Here is a 22933-nt window from a genome sequence, read left to right on the forward strand (position 1 = left end):
TTGTCGCAGGCTAGCGCATGGATGGGTCACCGTCCGGTTCTGCCGTGTATTGTTGGCAAGCGGGGTGCATCCAGCACTTGTGAGGCTAATTGAGGAGCTACTTGACTCTTAACGTAAGCGGCTCCGGTTCCGAAAACTGACACCGGCCGGAAGAGCGGAGTGATGTCCACAGGCCCCTCCGTATCCGCATCCGGTGACGCCAAAGGTTGTGAATGACACGGCGGCCAGTCGGTGCCGTTGGGCCTTCAAGGCTGGTTCGGACTGTGGTTTTTTTTTGTGTAAGAACTGTGGTAGGGAAGGCGAATGGTCGACTTTGTTTTATTGGGAGCATTTTAGGAAAGAGTGACTCACCAGTAAAGGAGACCGCATATAGGACGCTGGTGCGACCTACTCTTGAGTACTGCTCGAGTATTTTGGATCTGTAACAAGTCGGACTGAAGGAAAACATCGAAGCAATTCACAGGCGGGCTGCTAGATTTGTTACCTGTAGGTTCGAACAACATAAGTGATGGTTCAGGAACTTAAATTGGTTTCCTTGGAAGGAAGGCGACTTTCTTTTCGAGGAACTATTGAGAAAATTTAGAGAAACGACGTCTGAAGTTGACTGCCGAACGATTCGAGAAATTAGGGCTCATATGGAGGCATATAGACAGTCGTTTTTCACTCGCTCTATTTGAGTGTGGAACAGGAAAGGAATTAACTAGTAGTGGGACAGGGTACCCTCGGCCACGAACCGTACTATGGCTTGAGTGTTATCTATGCAGATGTAGATGTAGATGTAGACAGCACCACACGTAACAACCCGATTATCATATTCCGTTGGCGCCCGACAGAAAAATTCCCACGCAAAGTCCTGGCGGAGGCTATGATAGGCTGATCGACAGCGAATCGGTCGCACATTGTGCGCTGGGCGAAAGAGAATCTGAGGGAGTTGGTTCCTGTCCGCTGCAGGCGTCGATTGTGTACTTTGCCGCGCTTGCTGCAGAGTAATTTCATCCGCAGTTTCATTGGTCCAGCTTTCCGCGCTCGCCCTTCGATCGGTCTCCAAGGCACAGCCCCATCTCCATGCAGCGCAGCTCACCACGAGAAATGGCCGTCATCAGTACACTGCCTTTCGCTGTACTATCGGTAAAATACGCAGCTCCGGCCTGTAGAGTTTCAGTTGGTTTTCCAGCCGTTCAAAATTCGAATTGAGCTTTCTCAGTGTTATCGTCTGTAGAACCACTTTGGCTCCTTAGGTGATATCGTGGTAATGTATCTGATTACTCACTTGTTTATCGATATTATATATTTCACTTGTTCCCTTTGGTCCCCCCTCTCGTAGTGGAGAAGCACACTAGATTCCATGCAGTGGAATTTGTACTAGGTTCTTCCCAACACCTCTATCAAGTGAGGAATATTTACATTTTTGGTTTTTTCGTTATTATATATGATTTTGTGTAAAGAAACCATTGCCAAAGTCTAACCGAGAGGCGTGTTTTCTGATCATTTTTGGCAAACTTTCGTCGAATGTTCTTTCTTACAAGTCTTGAGAAAGCGCTTGGTGGCTGAAATCTACCTTTTATAAGTGGTAGTTATCTCATGATGTATGCTGCTTAGGTCGACTCCATGCATGTCCACTTATCTCTACTCAGTGCCAACACTCTTGATACCATCAAGCAACTGACTGTCGGCTGGTGTCTATAAACACACTTCTGTGGAACAGAAAGTGAGGACAGTCGTTTTCAGGAGACGTTTCCACTTTGGAGCAAATAGGGCATACAGTTTTCAATCACATATCATTTCATGATATATATGTGGAAGCATATTCATGTTTTTCCTAGACACAATCCCGTATCTCAAAACTTCCATGAAATCATAGTGCCCTGAAACAAATTGTAATTGTAAATACCAAACAAAAATGGGCCTAAAAACTAATAAATGTTGTATCAAAACTGTGTAGGCATTTTTAAACAACTCACAAAAGCAGTAATACAAGCTCAAATTTTCGTCACAATAACTTTAGATATACTTACTTTCACAGACAATGGATTTCCTTGATATGCCTACTATAAAAAAACCGTATCACAATCTTCTACCATGACGAAGCACAATCTTCGAGCCAACTGTTGCTTTGAACGCTATGAGTGACTGCTAAAAGAACCTCATGGTACGAGTAGATGTCTTTGTCTTGCAACAACATAGTTGGTTTCATGCTAAAGGTACTGATACTTCATTTTAAAAATTTTAAAAAAATGATGGTTTCAGGCAAAAATCACTGGTACTCAAAGGAATGAGGCCTATGTTTAATATCGGTAGACTTATTGTGGTCAGAAATTCCCTCTTTTTCCCTGTGCTAGTCTGCTTTTTTGTCGTCCATTCTTCGTCCGTCATGGGTTATTTTGTTCCCAAGGTAGCAGAATTCCTTAACTTCGTCTACTTCGTAATCATCATTTTGATGTTAAATGTATCGCTGTAGTCATTTCTGCTACTTCTCTTCACTTTCGTCTTCCTTCGAGTTACTATCAGTCCATATTCTGTATCATTAGACTGTTCATTCCATTCAACAGATCCTGCAATTCTTCTTCACTTTCTCTGAGGATAGCAGTGTCATCAGCGAATCATGTCATTTATATCCTTTCACCGTGAATTTTAGTAACACTAGTGACCCCTTCTCTCTATTTCCGTCATTGCTTCTTCGACGTATAACAGTAGAGGCGAAAGACCGCATCCCCGTCTTTCATGCATTTTAATCCGAGGAGAATCTCGTTCTTGGTCTTCCAGTCTTATTGTTGCCTCTTGGTTTTAGTACATACTGTATACCAACGAAGCCAGCAGAACTTAGCAATTGCTAAATGTGTATCGGAATTGGATGAAACTACTGATCATTTTCTGCCCCCTTTCTTTGTTTATCTCCTCCCCCTCCCCTCACTTTCTGTCCAACACCTCCTTCCCCACTCTCTGACCATCTCCTCCTACCTCCTTTCTCTGCCCATGCCCTGCTTCCCCCTCTTTATATCCATTCCATCCCCGTCCTTCTCTTTCCATTTCCTCTTGCCTCCTCTCGCTGATCTGTACCTTGTTTATTATTGTAGTTAACGAAACCCTGATTTGGAACTAAAAGTCGCTTAAAATAAATACACTCCCGGAAATTGAAATAAGAACACCGTGAATTCATTGTCCCAGGAAGGGGAAATTTTAATGACACATTCCTGGGGTCAGATACATCACATGATCACACTGACGGAACCACAGGCACATAGACACAGACAACAGAGCATGCACAATGTCGGCACTAGTACAGTGTATATCCACTTTTCGCAGCAATGCAGGCTGCTATTCTCCCATGGAGACGATCGTAAAGATGCTGGATGTATTCCTGTGGAACGGCTTGCCATGCCATTTCCACCTGGCGCCTCAGTTGGACCAGCGTTCGTGCTGGACGTGCAGACCGCGTGAGACGACGCTTCATCCAGTCCCAAACATGCTCAAAAGGGGACAGATCCGGAGATCTTGCTGGCCAGGGTAGTTGACTTACACCTTCTAGAGCACGTTGGGTGGCACGGGATACATGCGGACGTGCATTGTCCTGTTGAAACAGCAAGTTCCCTTGCCGGTCTAGGAATGGTAGAACGGTGGGTTCGATGACGGTTTGGATGTACCGTGCACTATTCAGTGTCCCCTCGACGATCACCAGTGGTGTACGGCCAGTGTAGGAGATCGCTCCCCACACCATGATGCCGGGTGTTGGCCCTGTGTGCCTCGGTCGTATGCAGTCCTGATTGTGGCGCTCACCTGCACGGCGCCAAACACGCATACGACCATCATTGGCACCAAGGCAGAAGCGACTCTCATCGCTGAAGACGACACGTCTCCATTCGTCCCTCCATTCACGCCTGTCGCGAAACCACTGGAGGCGGGCTGCACGATGTTGGGGCGTGAGCGGAAGACGGCCTAACGGTGTGCGAGACCGTAGCCCAGCTTCATGGAGACGGTTGCGAATGGTCCTCGCCGATACCCCAGGAGCAACAGTGTCCCTAATTTGCTGGAAAGTGGCGGTGCGGTCCCCTACGGCACTGCGTAGGATCCTACGGTCTTGGCGTGCATCCGTGCGTCACTGCGGTCCGGTCCCAGGTCGACGGGCACGTGCACCTTCCGCCGACCACTGGCGACAACATCGATGTACTGTGGAGACCTCACGCCCCACGTGTTGAGCAATTCGGCGGTACGTCCACCCGGCCTCCCGCATGCCCACTATACGCCCTCGCTCAAAGTCCGTCAACTGCACATACGGTTCACGTCGACGCTGTCGCGGCATCCTACCAGTGTTAAAGACTGCGATGGAGCTCCGTATGCCACGGCAAACTGGCTGACACTGACGGCGGCGGTGCACAAATGCTGCGCAGCTAGCGCCATTCGACGGCCAACACCGCGGTTCCTGGTGTGTCCGCTGTGCCGTGCGTGTGATCATTGCTTGTACAGCCCTCTCTCAGTGTCAGGAGCAAGTATGGTGGGTCTGACACACCGGTGTCAATGTGTTCTTTTTTCCATTTCCAGGAGTGTAGATAAATCGGTTGGGATCACTGTATATGTGAAAAGTGCACTTATCCACCTGCTAGATCTATGAGAATAGTAGCTTCAACCACAATATTTTGCACAGTTTTAATCTACAAATGGGTAGAATTACAAAGTTTCAGTCGATTCAAATTCCGTAGCAGTATTCTAATCATAAGCCCATAATCCTTAAATACATCTTTCCTGATTACTGTTAAAACCGAGTACGAGGAAGGAAGCATACACTGTTGTGTATACAGTTTTTATTTAAAATTATATACAACGAATATGATGGGAAAAACAATTTGTCTAATGGTTTAAATGCCCTGCTATCGTAGTTAAAACTGATTTCGAGAAAGAAAACGAAACATTACGTTTTCCACCATAGCATTTTCTTCCTTCCAAAAACCTTTACACTGAATTTATATATCCTCTATCTGTCTGAATGTTTATTAGCATGTAGCGAAAAAATTTGAAGCAAAGTAGGTGTTGTGTACATAGTTCCGCCCAGTCAGCGCGTACACAACTTTCCCACTAGAGCGCGCCCCGCTATGCACAACAGCGCAGGCGCAGCGCTCGTCCGTCTCCGCACTACGAGATGGCGCTGTCTTAGAGACGGACCAAATCCTGCTTCCGCCGATCCGCGTATTAATATGTAATGCAGTCAATGAGATTGCTGCTAACGTAGAACGTTTTCTCCTCGGGGATCACACTTGCGCAGTGATATCTGAACGCTCGAGGTATTATAACAAGTGTACAGACCTCCAGTTAGTAGTCTGCATTAGTCTGCATTAGTCTGTACCAGTCTATAGTCAAGTTTCAGTCTGCGCCTAATAAGATTATCATATTCCTGTACATAGCCATGAAGGAAATGTATAGACACTTTGTCAAGTATCAGAGATATGTGAGAATAAGATTAACATACCAAGACCAAAGGAACTTCAGATTGTCAATTGTAAACAGCATCCAGAATCAAGTTACGTAATATCTATGATTTTTATTATTTTAATAAACGTGTGTGAAAATTAATTAAGTTATGTTTAAAGTTGGTCACCGTCAATCTACTATTCTAAGCGTGCAAGAAGATAAACACGCCACGATAAGACCACGAGACATATTGCTGACACTCGCCTACTTCGTTAGAGCGACAAGTCAGATAATCTGATGGTGTTTGTACCGAAGGTCTTACAGTACGCACACCACAGTAGGTCAAGAACTTTTTGAGATTTTTGCTAGAAACTTTTCCATATATGTCGCCAATGTCCATCCAAATGTTTATTAGAACATTATGCAAAATGTGTGAGTGTGAATTCCTAAGGGACCTAACTGCTGAGGTCGTGAGTCCCTAGACTGACACACTACTTAAACTAACTTATGCTAAGAACAAGACACACACCCATGGTCATGCCGAGGGAGGACTCGAAACTCCGGCGGAAGAGGCCGCGCAATCCGTGACATGGCAACCCAAACCGCGCGGCCACTCTGCGTGGCGAACATGATGCAAACATATCAATAACTTTTCGAGATTTTTGATAACAGTGTTAAACATCAACTTGCCTTTATATGATAGTATAGGTTTTAAAATTATATTTACATACAAAAATGTATAGCAGACTGGGGTGGGCGACCGGTTCTAGGCGCTACAGTCTGGAACCGCGCGACCGCTACGGTCGCAGGTTCGAATCCTGCATCAGGCATGGATGTGTGTGATGTCCTTAGGTTAATTAGGTTTAAATAGTTCTAAGTTCTAGGGGACTGATGACCTCAGATGTTAAGTCCCATAGTGCTCAGAGCCATTTGAACCATTTGGGACTCGAGATGTCGAGTGTCTGCAGTGGCTGAGAAGCCAGTGTATGTCGCAGGGGCGGTGCCATGGGGAAGTCGCTGCCAGCGGTGGCTGCCGGCCACTGACGCCAGAGATGAGCGCCTCACCCTTCCACGGGAGGCCCTTCGTCTTCCGCGTCAACGACAACGGCGGCGGCCCGCACCTGCTGCTGCAGGTCAGTGACACCTGCTCTATCGTAATCAGTCACAGGACCGTTGTTGGGCCGAGAGCGACAATCCAAGGTAAGACTGTTGTGACCGGGAGGTCTGTGCGTCACCTTCAGGCACTGCGAGCGCTCGACACCTATCTGCCGTAAGGTTAATGCTGGAAATTGAGGGCTATGTGTTCTGTGGTACGGACACCTGTATTGGAGTCAGCTAATTGAGGATTTCCTCGGAAAAAGGGAAAAGCCAAGGATCGAAAATAAAGTTCAGTAGTTAGTAGGGTCACTCCAGAAGAAATGCACATTGTTTTTTTTAACTCTAGAAATATACACCAGTGTCACTCTGACCACTGCCACCAATGTAAATTCAGCATTGACGAGACATAGTAGAGGACGGGCGTTCGCAGTTTTGATGCATAGTTGTTTAATTATTTTGACAGAATTATGTTTTGAAGAATGATTGTGATCCTCCTGGACACATTGTGTAACTGTTCTGTCGCAAAGTGTGAAATTCGTCTGTGTAAAATGGCACATAGGAATGACATTTTACTAACGGAAAACGCTATGAGGGAAGCGTTGTTAGAAGAACTAAACTGTGAAAGTAACGTAAGTGACTTTCGTGATGAAAGTCATTCTGAAGCTGATGTTCCTCCAGCAATTATGGACAGTGACGAGACTGATCAGTCCGACGAATCTTCAGACAGCTATGTAGAAAGTAGAGAAGTCCGCGGTAAGGATGGTCATTGTTGGAACACAGTTGTATCTAGTAGCAGAGTCCGGCCAGATGCCGATAACATTTTTTTCTATATTCCAAGAGTGTGGAACTAAGGAATGACGGGTTTTATGATTATTGAGAACACGTCACATCATTCATGAAATATGTACATTTCATTAAATGAATAACATAATCAAAATATCCACGGGTGTGCTGCCGGTCTATAGTGTCCAACGGGCACAATATTTCGGTGATCATACATGTCGCCATCATCAGGTGAACTGACGGACTGAACTCCTGTGAACGTACCGGCACGGAGATCCGTACGCTATGGCTGCCCAGAGGGAACTGGGTTCGGTCGCGGCGGCGGCCGATTTAAATACCCTCCGCCCGCGGCGCACTCCCTCCGCCGTCCGCGCCCCGCGCCACGGTCGCGCGGTGGAACAGATTGCGACGGCGTCTGAGATGACGTCAGTGTGATGGCTCTGTCCGCCGTGGTCATCACAACTATACGTTTGCTCGATTTACTCTTGATTAACCCAATCGCTGGTTCCCAAGCCTTGCTAAGATTATAGCCACAGTCACGGTTTATGAGGTCGTCATTGGTGCGAATTTCGATGGCCTCTCTAACAACGCTGTCCCAGTATCTCGACGTCTGTACCAGAATCCTCGTGCGGTCATACTCCATGGCGTGATTTTCCGACAAACAATGTTCAGCGACCGCCGACTTGCTCGGATACATCAGTCGAGTGTGCCTCTGGTGTTCACGGCATCGATCCTCGACGGTACGCATCGTCTGACCAATATACGACTTGCCACATTGACACGGAATCTGGTACACGCCGGCCTTCCTCAAACTGAGGTCATCTATGGCGCTCCCCACCAGTGCACGAGTTTTATTTGGAGGACAAAACACAGTTCCGACCTGGTGTTTCTTCAGAATGCGGGCGATTTTCCCCGAGAGTGCACCTGTGTATGGAATAAATGCAGTGCCTACCTCCTCCCTCGTGACTTCCTTACACATCTAAACTCCATACACCCCAACATCAAATTCACTATGGAGACTGAAACGGAGGGTAAATTACCTTTCCTTGACGTCTTGGTCAAGAGAAGGGCTGACGGCATCCTAGGCCATGGGGTGTATCGGAAGACAACGCACACTGATCTGTATTTGCACGCAGACAGCTGCCACCACCCTTCACAGAGGAACGGGGTACTTAAAACTCTAGTACATAGGACGCGCACTATCTCTGACGCAGAGAGTCTACCCCAGGAATTGGAACACCTCAGAACTGTATTTCGAAAAAATGGGTACTCAGAGTGGCAGATTCAACGTGCTCTCCGCCCAACCACTGCAGCGCAACCTGTTGGATGGAGTTAAAATAGAATTGCAATCATTGGCAGCCGTTATCATAGCTTGCAGTTTTCAAGCAGCATTAGTGGTTGCTGGTGATTTCAATGTAGATTTCCTTAAAGCCTCTTCCAATAAGAATTTATTTGAGTTAGTAACATTATCATTCAACTTAATTTCCACTGTAAAGATCCTCACTAGGGTAGCCAATTGCTCACAAACAGCCATTGATAATATCTTTATAGAAAAGGATAATGAACAAAATTATGTTACAAAACCAGACCATGACATGCAGTTCCTTCTGTTAAATGTTAATACTGAACAGCATATAAAATCTGTTAAATCTGAGCTCCAGAGGGTAATCAATAAGCCAAAAATTGATTATTTTAGGACACTCCTGAGAGACATTCACTGGTCTGATGTTTACAGTGCTCTTGGCATGAATGTAAAATATAACACTTTTGCTAATAGAGCGCTTACCTTATTTGAACACTGTTTACTCCAAAACTAACCAAGGTTAAAGCAAAGTCTACAAAGAAGCCATGGATTACTCAAGGAATAGGGATATCTTGTAAAACAAGAAGAAAACTGTATCTGTCAGTCCGAAACAGTTCTAATGTTGATGCTATAGCACATTACAAGAAATACTGCAAAATATTAAAGACTGTAATACAGACACCTAAGCAAACATATTACAAGGAAAAGATAGTCATATCAGATGACAAAATAAAGATAATATGGGATATAGTGAAGGAGGAGACCGGTAGAACTAGACATGAAGAAGGACAAATAGCATTAAGAGTAAATTATACATTGGTGGCAGATGTGTATAGTGTTGCAGAACTTTTTAACAAACATTTTATACCTGTTACCGAAAAGATGGAGTTGTCAGGTTCTGTAGATGCTGCTATGGAATACCTCAGACCAGACATTTCAAGTAACTTCCATAATATGAATTTGACCCTAACTACCCTAGGAGAAATAATGTCCATCATAAAATCTTTAAAATCAGAAACATCTAGTGGGTATGATGAAATATCAACAAAGTTAATTAAAGAATGTGATTCTGAGTTAAGTAACATATTAAGCTATCTGTGTAATCAGCTGTTAATCAGTGGAATATTTCCTGAATGGTTGAAATATGCTGAAATTAGGCCATTGTTTAAGAAGGGAGATAAAGAAATAGCATCAAATTTCCGTCCAATGTCACTTTTGCCAGCATTCTCAAAACTTTTAGAAAAGTAATGTACCATCTTATCTCAAATAACATACTGTCAAAGTCGCAGTTCGTATTTCTAAAGAGTTCTGATATTTAGAAGGCTATCTACACTTGCAGTGAAAACGAACTTAATTTTGATCTGTCAAAGGCATTTGACAGTGTAAATCACAATATCCTTTTAAGAAAATTAGAATATTATGGTGTAACAGGAAATGCTGCAAAATGGTTCAAATCTTATATCTCTGGCAGGAAACAAAGGATGTTATTAGGAAAGAGACATGTATTAAGCTATCAGGCACCATACAACTGGGAACTAATTACATGTGGGGTCCCACACGGTTCCATTTTAGGGCCCTTACTTTTTCTTGTGTATATCAATGACCTTTCATCAATAACATTACCAGATGCCAAGTTCGTTTTGTTTGCCAATGATACAAACATTGCAATATATAGCCAATGAAGTGTAGTCTTAGAAAGATCAGGTAGTAAAATATTTATAGACATTAATCACTGGTTCCTAACCAATTCTTTGTCACTAAACTATGAAAAAAAACAGTATATGCAGTGCAGAACTTGTAAGGGGCGTCCCACGAGTATATGCCTAACAAGGGATGACAAGCAGATAGAAGAAGTGGACAGTGTTAAATTCTTGGGATCACAGCTTGATAATAAATTCAACTGGGAGGAGCACACCACACAACTGCTGAAGCGTCTTAACAAATCTCTAGTTGCAATGCGAATTGTGTCAGACATAGGGGATATAAAAATGAAAAATCTGGCATACTATGCTTACTTTCATTCCATAATGTCATGTTTTTGCGGTAATTCATCAAGCCAAGCTAATCTTTTCCAGGCACAAAAAGGTGCAGTAAGGGTTATATGTGGTGTGAACTCAAGAACATCCTGCAGAAGCCTGTTTAGGGAACTAGGGATACTAACTACTGTTTCCCAATATATTTATTCCTCAATGAAATTTGTCATTATAAATATATCACTTTTTCAAACCAACAGCTCAATTCGTGGAATCAGTACTAGAAATAAGAATAATCTTCACAAGGATTTAAAGACTCGTACTCTTGTACAAAAAGGTGTGCATTATTCAGGAACACACATTTTCAAAAACTTTCCAGCAGCCATAAAAAGCTTAACCACCAATGAAATTCAGTTTAAGAGAAGCCTAAAGGATTTATTGGTGGCCAAGTCCTTCTACTCCATTGATGAATTTCTCAGAAGAACCATTGTAAATAAGTGTGTGTTTGTGTGTGTGTGTGTGTGTGTGTGTGTGTGTGTGTGTGTGTGTGTGTGTGTGTGTGTGTCTGTGTCAATACAATTTAACTTCTGCACCATTTCAGTGCAGTAATGTGTTCATTGCAAATAAGTGTTTAGTAGTTCTATTACATGTTTATTATCTTATAAATAAATAAAACTTTTTTATTTTAAATTCAGTGCATTAGTGTTTGTAAAATGATTCTTTCATATCGTGTCCATTAAAAAAAATGACGATCATTCCACTTGGGACCTGTGGTAGGTACGTTAGCTTATTTGATTCAGTTGTAAATATTTGTCAGATATTATTGTCTTGCTGACATGTTCTACATCCTGGAGGACCTCCTCACTACGGATCAATTGGGATGAAAGTAAATCTAAAAAAAAAAAAAAAATCTTAGTTGCTGATTGATGTACTGATTGAGTTGATTTACTGGTCGGATATGCATACTGGATTATTAAACAGGTTACATGACTGTTTTTGGAGAAAGCTCTTCTAAGCCACATGTAAGCTCTGTTGGTCTTTGTTGAGTAGGTGAGGCAAGGTACCAGTTCTGTTGTGGAATGGCTTTCTATTGAACGAAAATTTTCTGACTCCCGAAACAGTAATAAAAAGTTTGAAATTACACTTTGTGGCTAGTCCATCGCTGTCAAGACCACTAGGCATCACATGACAATATCCTCAGAAATATGCTACGAGTGGCGTATCTGTTACAGCATTCCTTGCAAACATGTTAAATACATACAACTGCTTAGGCTTCTGCGGTCAGTCGGTTAACATGAAATTTTTCTAGGCATAATATTGCATCATACGGTAAATAACTATTACTGGTGAAACCAGTATTTTAGTCCATGGTTACACTGGAATACTTCAAAATCTACTGGTATGTTTTGTTGTTCAGGGCCTGTCATATTTTGTGATATCTGTTCTATTGAGTGAAATTATGACACAAATTTGAAAACGTTTACACACACATAAAAAAGAACAAATTTTGCATCATCCCGGTACCCAGAACTCCTGAAGATAGACGTTGACTGTGGATATTGTATCACAAACAGAGTCCCTTTGTTCACTAAACCCGAACAAAGATGTAAACAGTCATGCATCAGCAGTGCCTATTAGACGGAGGGGCCCGACAGCCGATCAGTTCCAGTTATTCCACCAGGAAGGAGGTACACGGCTCCTGTTGTTTGTAGTTCGACCATGCCTAGACGATCAATACTGCTGTTCGATCGCGTCCGCATTGTTACTTTTTGCCAGGAAGGGCTCTCAACAAGGGTAGGGTCCAGGCGTCTTGGGTGAGCCAAAGTGATGTTGTTCGGACATGGAGGAGATACAGAGAGACAGGAACTGTCGATGACATACCTCGCTCAGGCCGCCCAAGGGCTACTACTACAGTGGATGACCGCTACCTACGGATTATGGCTCGGAGGAACCCTGACAGCAACGCCACCATGTTGAATAATGCTTTTCATGCAGCCATAGCACGTCGTGTTACGACTCAAACTCTGCTGCATGATGCGCAACTTCACTCTCGACTTCACGGCGAGGTCCATCTTTGCAACCAAGACACCATGCAGCGCTGTACAGATGGGCCCAACAACATGCCGAATGGACCGTTCAAAATGGTTCAAATGGCTCTGAGCACTATGGGACTCAACATCTTAGGTCATAAGTCCCCTAGAACTTAGAACTACTTAAACCTAACTAACCTAAGGACATCACACATACCCATGCCCGAGGCAGGATTCGAACCTGCGACCGTAGCAGTCCCGCGGTTCCGGACTGCAGCGCCAGAACCGCTAGACCACCGCGGCCGGCAATGGACCGTTCAGGATTGGCATCACGTTCTCTTCACCGATGAGTGTCGTATATGCCTTCAACCAGACAATCGTCGGAGACGTGTTTGGAGGCAACCCGGTCAGGCTGAAATCCTTAGACACACTGTCCAGCGAGTGCAGCAACGCGGAGGTTCCCTGGGGCGTTGAGGTGGCATTATGTGGGGCCGACGCACGCCGCTGGTGGTCATGGAAGGCGCCGTAACGGCTGTACGATATGTAAACGCCATCCTCCGACTATTAGTGCAACCATATCGGCAGCATATTGACGAGGCATTCGTCTTCATGGACGACTATTCGCGCCCTCATCGTCCACATCTTATGAATGACTTCCTTCAGGATAACGACATCGCTGGACTAGAGTGGCCAGCATGTTCTCCAGACATTGAACATGCCTGGAACAGATTGAAAAGAGCTGTGTATATACGACGTGATCGAGCAACCACTCTGAGGGATCTACGCCGAATCTCCGTTGAGGAGTGCGACAATGTGGACCAACAGTGCCTTTATGAACTTGTAGATAGTATGCTACTACAGGCATGCATCAATGCAAGACATGCTACTGGGTATTAGAGGTATCAGTGTGTACATCAATCTGGACCACCACCTCTGAAGGTCTCGCTGTATGTTGGTACAACATGCAATGTGTGGTTTTCATGAGCAATAAAAAAGGCGGAAATGATGTTTATGTTGATCTCTATGCCAATTTTCTGTACTGGTTCGGGAACTCTCGGAAACAAAGTGATGCAAAACTTTTTTTGGATTTGTGAATTGACCCCTTGTGGTGGAAGGAGTGATAAACTGTATTGTAATTGGTTTCCTGTGTTTAATACACGTAGTGGCCGAATATAACACAAGTAAGTCATTAGAGTGATGGTGGTTGCAATTCTTCTCTCCTTGTTACCACAGAGAGCACATACAAAGCAAAACGCAGAATTTCTGAAACTGTTTACCAATCTGGCGCTTTCAAGCAGTATTGTCGTCCCAGCAGAGGAGTAACTCGTAGATGGTGAGTCCGCTGGTCTTGATTTGAGGCTATAATGGAACTACTAATAAGTTGGCGAAGGTTCTGTAATAAGAAGTGCCGAAGTTTATAGTAGTACCATCTAGTTTTTGTTCTGCACTTTGCATCAGACAAAAACAGAAAACTGATAACAGATATTCTCTGGTAAAGCGTATGCCTACAAGAATCACACTTTAAGTATTAAGCATTTTATACTGCTAAACATGGTAGAAAGTATTGTTAATATTTCACAAATCAAATTACATTTTCTAAGCCCAATTAAACTTTGCGTTGTTCATAGTGCAGCAGTCTTACATGCGCCGTCCGTGCAGCCATACTGTTTGTCTCCTCCACTACTTTTCGTAACCTGCAAGTACTGTAACTGTATAGGACAAACTGCATCGGTAGTTGGTCATTCGGCACGGGGCCGATGGCAAATGAAGGAATTTGCCTCTTTCTGTTTATTCAAGTGTTTTCCAAAAGTCGATAATAAAATGAAGTTGATAACGTAAGCCGGCCGGGGTGGCCGAGCGGTTCTAGGCGCTGCAATGTGGAGCCGCGCGACCGCTACGGTCGCAGGTTCGAATCCTGCCTCGGGCATGGATGTGTCTGATGTCCTTAGGTTAGTTAGGTTTAAGTAGTTCTAAGTTCTAGGGGACTGATGACCTCAGAAGTTAAGTCCCATAGTGCTCAGAGCCATTTGAACTATTTGACTACGTAATGATACCTCAGTATTAACAGGTTTTGCTCTATTATTGTGAAAAAATTCTTAATGATAATTAGTAATAATTGAGGAACGCAAATATATATTTTATCTCGCTGGTCCGAATGTGATTCCTCCATTCTCACCGAGCGGAGCGGAGCAGTGAATGTAATTCTTCCATCCTTACCGAGCGGGGTGGAGGAGTGGTTAGCACACTGGACTCTCATTCGAGAGGATGGTGTTTCAAATCCGCGTCCGGCCATCCTGATTAAGTTTTCCGTGATTTCCCCAAATCGTTTCAGGCAAATGCCGGGATGGTTCCTGTGAAAGGGTGCGGCAGATTTCCTTCCCCGCCCTTCCTTAATTCGGCCTTGTGCTCCGTCTTTGGGTTGGGTTGACCAGACAGTGAGGTCATCGGTCTCAACGGATTAGGAAAGGAAGTCGGCCATGCCCTTTCGAAGGAACCATCCCGGCATTTGCCTGAAGCGATTAGGAAAATCACGGAAAACCTATATCAGGATGGCCGGACACGGGAGTAAACCGTCGTCCTCTCGAATGCGAGTCCAGTGTGGTAGCCACTGCGCCACCTCGGTCGGTGGTCCGTCTTTAATGACCTCGCTGTCGACGAGCCGTTAAACACTAATCTCCTCTTCCTCCATCTTTTATTACAGCAGCCAACCGGATCACACCTCGTTTCAGTTGGTTCAGTATCTCATGATAAGTGTTAGTGTGGTATCTCACTTCATTTTATGACAGCTAAGATGTGAAATATAGAAATAAAGCTTATGGCTTCTAGAGACAGAAAATCGCATCATCACATTGCCAGTAGCACCGCATTTAAACATACCTGCAGCTGGTGGCCATTCGGAGAAGGTTGCTTCTTTCCTAAAGACATCACAATTGTGACATGTAGGTCCTTTACAGTTTTCCTCCACGTTTTGCCTTTCTATTTTCCACTTTTCCCCGTTATTTCCCTCTATTACACACTAGTGTGGACGATATGATGTTGAATTTTTTTTTTTTTTTGCCACTGTTGAGAGGAGGGGTGGGTTACTCTAATTAATAAATTGTGTTGCCAGATAAGGGGGTCACAGTAAGCTATACTTGGAGGTTTGCGGGGTTGGGTGGTACTTGGCAGTTAAGTGCAGTGAATCCGCGAGCGGGTCCACGTGTTGGAAGCCGGCCAGACCGCAATCGATGCGCAGCTGCTCTTCGCTCCTCACCCTCCCAGATCTTGAGCGGCCCGCCTGCCCGAGGGCGAGAGCCGCCGTCGCCGCCCGCTGTTCCATTATCCCTTGTCTAGAGGCAATCCCTGCAGGGGGCACCGCGGACTTATCCCTGTGTGGAAGCTCGGTTCGGATCGTCGTCTGTTTCAATTAGAGGCGGAGCTGGAGCTCATTACCAGTAAGGCAGTTGCCGAGACTCCTCAGGCTGAACGTTATCGTGACCTACGGCCTCCCTATTTCAACCACCTGCTAATATCCGAAGAGAATGCCTCTCGTAGCGCAACATAAACCACTGTAAACTGGGTTTAAGACTATGATTTTCGGAAAGCACCAGCTGCGTGTCACAGTTACTGCGGTATACGTAGTTACAGATTACGACAGCGTTTACGACGCCTTAGGGGGTGCCACAATCCCACCGCAATATCTGCAGACTGGCCAAGTACACTGGTGTGCAATACTAAAGGACGAACGTAACTTCAGCAAGTATCATAGCTCCATGAAACTTGGACCACTCGTAGAAAAAATTACTACACTATAATACAGAAGATAACTGCAAGAAATGCTTAATGAAACGAACAGAAACGACACTTTATTCAAAGACAATAGTTACACGGAAGTTACCGCGACTTATGATGGTCCTGTAGACATTACAAAAGGTGGGACACGGGTCTTAATAGGATGTGTGGTCACCGCAGACTGCAATGCGCGCTCCGAAAAGTGCTCCCTGACCGACCGCAGTGGCTGAGCGGTTCTAGACGCTTCAGTCTGGAACCGCGCGACCGCTACGGTCGTAGGTTCGAATCCTGCCTCGGGCATGGATATATGTGATGTCCTTAGGTTAGTTAGGTTTAAGTAGCTCTACGTTCTAGGAGTGTGGCCCTATACGGTCCCGAGTTCGAGTCTCGGTCGGGCACACAGTTTTAATCTGCCAGGAAGTTTCATATCAGCGCACACTCCGCTGCAGAGTGAAAATCTCATTCTGGAAACATCCCCCAGGCTGTGGCTAAGCCATGTCTCCGCAATATCCTTTCTTTCAGGAGTGCTAGTTCTGCAAGGTTCGCAGGAGAGCTTCTGTAAAGTTTGGAAGGTAGGAGACGAGGTACTGGCAGAAGGAAAACTGTGGGTACCGGGCGTGAGTCGTGCTTCGGTAGCTCAGTTGGTAGAGCACTTGCCCGCGAAAGGCAAAGGTCCCGAGTTCGAGTCTCGGTCGGGCACACAATTTTAATCTGCCAGGAAGTTTCATATCAGCGCACACTCCGCTGCAGAGTGAAAATCTCATTCTGTCCTTAGGTTAGTTTGTTACAAGTAGTTCTAAGTTCTAGGGGACTGATGACCTCAGATGTTAAGTCCCATAGTGCTCAGAGCCATTTGAACCACTTTTAAACCAATCTTCCACCAGCGTGGATAACTGCTGGATGGTCGTTGACCCATGTGGACGTGCGGCAGTTCGTCTCCCCATAGCATCCAATACGTGCTCGATGGAATTTAAGTTGGGTAAGCGTCTGTGGCTGTAGAATGTAGTCCCTTTTCTGATATTACGTACGGGCTCCTTGCAGAGCGTTCAGATAAATGTGCTGATCCTGCATTGTAATAAATATTCTGTGGCATACGTCTCTGCTCAGTTCATTCCCATCGGGCAGTTTATTTCATTTCATACACACATCCCTTCCGGCAGGGTAAGCCACTGTCCTCTACCGATTCTGTTTCGGTAGCGGCGCTATTTTTACGTACCCCGTGACAGAATCTCTGCTAACAGGGTTAGGAAATCATTGGAAGGAACGTCAGTAACAGTGAATGTTTGAGTCAAACTTGGAGGCGTGATCAGATCATATAATGATTAAAGCGACTGTTTGCGAGAAGCATGAAAACGGGTTCGAGACCGTGTGCCAAAAATTATCAATTGTCAAAAAAATGTATGTGAAATCTTATGGGATTTAACTGCTAAGGTCATCAGTCCCTAAGCTTAACACTACTTAACTTAAATTATCCTAAGGACAAACACACACACAACCATGCCCGAGGGAGGAATCGAACCTGCGCCGAGACCAGCCGCACAGTCCATGACTACAGCGCCTGAGACCGCTCGGCTAATCCCGCGCGGCTTTCAGTTGTCGTTTATTATTACTCTGTGCTGTGAGAGTGACGCCGAGGGTTGCACTGCATCATGTTGCTCAGGGGAAGGTAACCAGCGAAACTATTCGTGTACTCACTGCCAATAAAAAATCAGCACCAAGTATTACACTTCGCGTCGCAAGTTAAACTATTTTCGACGTGCTCACTCATTCGTTGTCAGGGAACTGCTTAGAACAGATTTTCCGGAATCCCACTCATGATGGAAATACACTGAAGCGCCAAAGAAACTCGTATAGGCATGTATTCAAATACAGAGGTAAGTAAACAGGCACACTATGGCGCTGCGGTCAGCGATGCCTATACAGGGTGTTACAAAAAGGTACGGCCAAACTTTCAGGAAACATTCCTCACACACAAAGAAAGAAAATATGTTATGTGGACATGTGTCCGGAAACGCTTACTTTCCATGTTAGAGCTCATTTTATTACTTCTCTTCAAATAACATTAATCATGGAATGGAAACACACAGCAACAGAACGTACCAGCGTGACTTCAAACACTTTGTTACAGGAAATGTTCAAAATGTCCTCCGTTAGCGAGGATACATGCATCCACCCTCCGTCGCATGGAATCTCTGAAGCTCTGATGCAGCCCTGGAGAATGGCGTATTGTATCACAGCCGCCCCAATACGAGCACGAAGAGTCTCCACATTTGGCACCGGGGTTGCGTAGACAAGAGCTTTCAAATGCCCCCATAGATGAAAGTCAAGAGGTTTGAGGTCAGGAGGGCGTGGAGGCCACGGAATTGGTCCGCCTCTACCAATCCATCGGTCACCGAATCTGTTGTTGAGAAGCGTACGAACACTTCGACAGAAATCTGCAGAAGCTCCATCGTGCATGAACCACATGTTGTGTCGTACCTGTGAAGGCACATGCTCTAGCAGCACAGGTAGAGTATCCCGTATGAAATCATGATAACGTGCTCCATTGAGCGTAGGTGGAAGAAACTAAAATGAGCCCTAACATGGAAATTAAGCGCTTCCGGACACATGTCCACATAACATCTTTTCTTTATTTGTGTGTGAGGAATGTTTCCTGAAAGTTTAGCCGTACCTTTTTGTAACACCCTGTATAAGACAACAAGTGCCTGGCGCAGTTGTTAGATTGATTACTGCTGCTACAATGGCAGGGTATCAAGATTTAAGTGAGTTTGCTCGTGGTGTTCTAGTCGGCGCACGAGGGATGGGACACAGCATCTCCGAGGTAGCGAAGATGGTTCAAATGGTTCTGAGCACTATGGGACTTCAATATCTGAGGTCATCAGTCCCCTAGAACTTAGAACTACTTAAACCTAACTAACCTAAGGACATCACAGATATCCATGAGGTAGGCAGGATTCGAACCTGCGACCGTAGCAGCAACGCGGTTCCGGAATAAAGCGCCTAGAACCGCTCGGCCACAGCGGCCGGCCGGTAGCGAAGAAATTGGGATTTTCCCATACGACCATTTCACAAGTGTACCGTGAATATCAGGAATCTGGTAAAACATCAAATCTCCGACATCGCTGCGCCCGGAAAAAGATCCTGCAAGAACGGGACCAACGGCGACTAAAGGGAATCATTCACCCTGAGAGAAATGCAACCCTTCCGCAAATTGCTGCAGATTTCAAGCCTGGGCCATCAACAAGTGTCAGCATACGAACATTCAACGAAAAGTCTTCGTTATGGGCTTTCAGAGCCGAAAGCCCACTCGTGTACCCTTGATTACTGCACGACACAAAGCTTTGCGCCTCGCCTGGGCCCTTCACACCAACTGGTCGGACGAGTCTCTTTTCAAACTGTAACGAGCGAATGGACGTGTGCGGGTATGGAGACAACCTCATGAATCCAAGGATCCTGCATGTCAGCACGGCTCTTTTTAAGCTGGTGGACGCTCTGTAATGCTGTGGGGCGTGTGCAGTTGGAATATGGGACTCCAGATACGTCTAGATCCTATTCTGACAGGTGAGAGGCATCCTATCAGACCACCTGCATCGATTCATGTCCATTGTGCATTCCGACGAACTTGGGCAATTCCACCAAGACAATGCTACACAGTACACGTCCAGAATTGCTACAGAGTGGCTCCAGGAACACTCTTCTGAGTTTAAACATTTTCTCTGGCCACCAAGCTCCCTAGACATGAACATTATTGAGCATATCTGGGATGTCTCACAACGTGCTGTTCAGAAGAGATCTCCACCCCCTCGTACTCTTACGGATTTATGGACAGACCTTCAGGATTCATGGTGTCAATTCCCTCCAGAAGTACTTCAGACATTAGCCGAGTCCATGTCACGTTGTGTTGCAGCACATCTGCGTGCTCGCGGGGGATCTAGTGGCAACATATAGACCTGACCTCTTCTGGATGTTCACATAGAACCTAGTGTCAGTGATTATGAGGTTATTGTAGCAACAATGATTACCAAAGTACAGAGGACAACTAAATCAAACAGAACGATTTATGTTTTCAGCAGACAAGATAAAGAGGCAGTTGCGTCGTATCTCTATAAGTAACTCAAAACATTCTTCCCAAGGTCCATAGTGAATGGAACGGGAAGAAGCCCTCTTAACTGGTACAATGTGAATTACGCTGAAGAGGACGATGAAGAAGAACTGTGGCTCAGGTTTAAAAGAATAGTTGACTATGCGCTTGATAGATAAGTACCTAGTAGAAGAGTTTTTGGTCGGATCGATACACCATGGTGTACAGTCATTGTAAAGAAACTACCTAGGAAACAGAGACCACTGTATAATAGATGTAAAAGAAAGTATGGGTCTGTAGATACGGGGATGTTAAGTGTAACGCGTATGGCTATCAAGAGGGAAATGCGTGAAGCTTTTGAAGACTACTGTTACAGAATATTATCGAAAGATCTCTTTAAAAACCCAAAGAAATTCTGGTCATACGTAAAGGCTGTTATTAGTAGCAAAGGTAGTGTCTAGACACTTCTGGAAGAGACAGAGAGTGAAATTGTGTGTATCAGAACAAAAGCAAATGGGTCTTACGTGAATGAAGAACACAAGCAAATGGTTCTTACGTAAATTAAGAATACGTCTAAGATCACAGTAGTGACATCTATGAAGCATATAGGCAAACATAATTCTGGTAGCTACTGCACTTCTGTATGTTTCGTACAGTAACGCCAGTTGCAAAATGACTGTGTGGACGTCGTGGTCTATTTTACACCATATTTTAGATCTATGTGAGGATACTTTGCTGAATGTATTTATACGTTTTGACATTAGGACTTGGTGTACAACAGGTACGCTTTGCCTTATTTTTCAGTACATTCCCAGTTTGTATGAGAGTATATCGCGGTATGAAATACTGTAGTGTTTTGAAAGATAGAGTGCCCCCTAGTTGTATATTTTTTATATTGGTTCATTACTGACTGAAACCGGTCCTCGTCGAAGGACTTTATATTGTGATCAAAGACTGTAATAAAAACATTTAAAAGCAAATACGCTGAACTGTTTTCAAATGTTCCTGTACAAACGAAAATCTGGTGGCATATCACCCCAATTTAATTCTCGCATCACAGCAAAGCTGAGGGATCAGAAATAGTTGAAAGCGTTAAAACTGAAGAAAGCTCCTGCGACCGATGGAATTCCTACGAGGTCCTACACCGAATTTGCGGCCGAGTTAGTTCCTCTTTTTACTATATCTACCATACAGCCCTAGAATAAAAAACAGTGCCCAGTAGTTGGAAGAAAGCGCAAGTCACACCGGTTTACAAAAAGGGTAGCAGAAGTTACCCGCAAAACTACCGTCCAATATCCTTGACATCCGTTTGTTGTAGAATCTTAAAGCTTATTCTGAGCTCAAAGATAATGAGATATCTGGAGCAGAATGACCTCCGTCATGACAGTCAGCTTAGGTTCCAAAAGCATAGATTACGTCAAACGCAGCTCACACTTTTCTCACATGACATCCTGCAAGCCATGGATCAAGGAAGTCAGATATATTAACTATTTCTCGACTTACGAGAAGTATTCGATTCAGTACCACACCTTCGCTTACTGTAAAAAGTACGATCATATGTCGTATCAAATGAAATATGTTACTCGATTCAGGACTTTTTAGAGGCAGGACACAGGATGTTATCTTGGATGGAGAGTCATCGGCAGATGTAGAAGTAACTTCAAGTGTGCCCCAGGGAAGTGTGTTGGGACCCTTGTTGTTCATGTTGTATATTAATGACGTTGCAGAGAATACTAGTACTAAAGTCACTTTTGAAGCAGGCGACGCAGCTGTTTACAACGAAGTCCCATGTGAAAAAGCTGCACATATATTCGGATGAGTGGTGCACGGATCGACAGCTTGTTTTAAACAGCCATAAATTTAAAACTGTGCACTTCGCAAAACGGTAAAGCGCAGTATCCCATGATTAAATTATTAATGCGTCATACTTGGATTCGGTCAAGTCATACAAATACTTAGGTGTAACACTTCATAGGGTTCTGAAGCGGACGATAACATAGGCTCGGTCGTAGGTACAGCAGGTAGCAGACTGTGGTTCGTTGGTAGAATACTAGGGAAATGTAATCAGTTTACAAAGGAGATTGCTTGCAAAACACTTATACGATTGGTTCTATAGAACTGCGTAAGTATGCGAGACTCGTACCAAATAGGACTAACATGGGATTTTTAATATATACAGAGAAGGGTAGCACGAATGGTCACTAGCCTGTTTGACCCGACTTGAAGACAGGAACAAGTTATCAAGAAAAACCTACTTACAAAATTCCAAAAATCAGCGTTAAAAATAAACCTAGTAACATACTACAGTCCCCTGCGTATCGCTAGTGAGGACAAGTTTAAATTAATTACAGCGCTTACAAAGAAAATTAGAACAGTCATTCTTCTCAAGCTCCAAAGTGAACGGAATGGGAGGAAGCCCTCTTAACTGGTACAATGTGAATTACCCTCTGCCATTCACTTCATGGTGGTTTGCAGTGTACGGATGTAGATGTTG

At 44.5% G+C, this 22933-nt stretch overlaps 1 protein-coding gene across 1 annotated transcript in view; it reads left to right on the forward strand.

The window, feature by feature from the left end:
* The window catches only part of LOC126101371 (uncharacterized), a 422171-nt gene that overhangs the window by 41197 nt on the left and 358041 nt on the right, over positions 1–22933 (forward strand). Inside the window, exon 2 of the mRNA XM_049912038.1 lies at positions 6396–6533. Coding sequence (XP_049767995.1) covers positions 6453–6533 — 81 coding nt within the window. The 5' untranslated portion in view covers positions 6396–6452. The remainder of the gene's footprint in view (positions 1–6395; positions 6534–22933) is intronic.

Source organism: Schistocerca cancellata, chromosome 9 (assembly GCF_023864275.1).
Source record: "Schistocerca cancellata isolate TAMUIC-IGC-003103 chromosome 9, iqSchCanc2.1, whole genome shotgun sequence".
Lineage (NCBI taxonomy): Eukaryota > Metazoa > Arthropoda > Insecta > Orthoptera > Acrididae > Schistocerca > Schistocerca cancellata.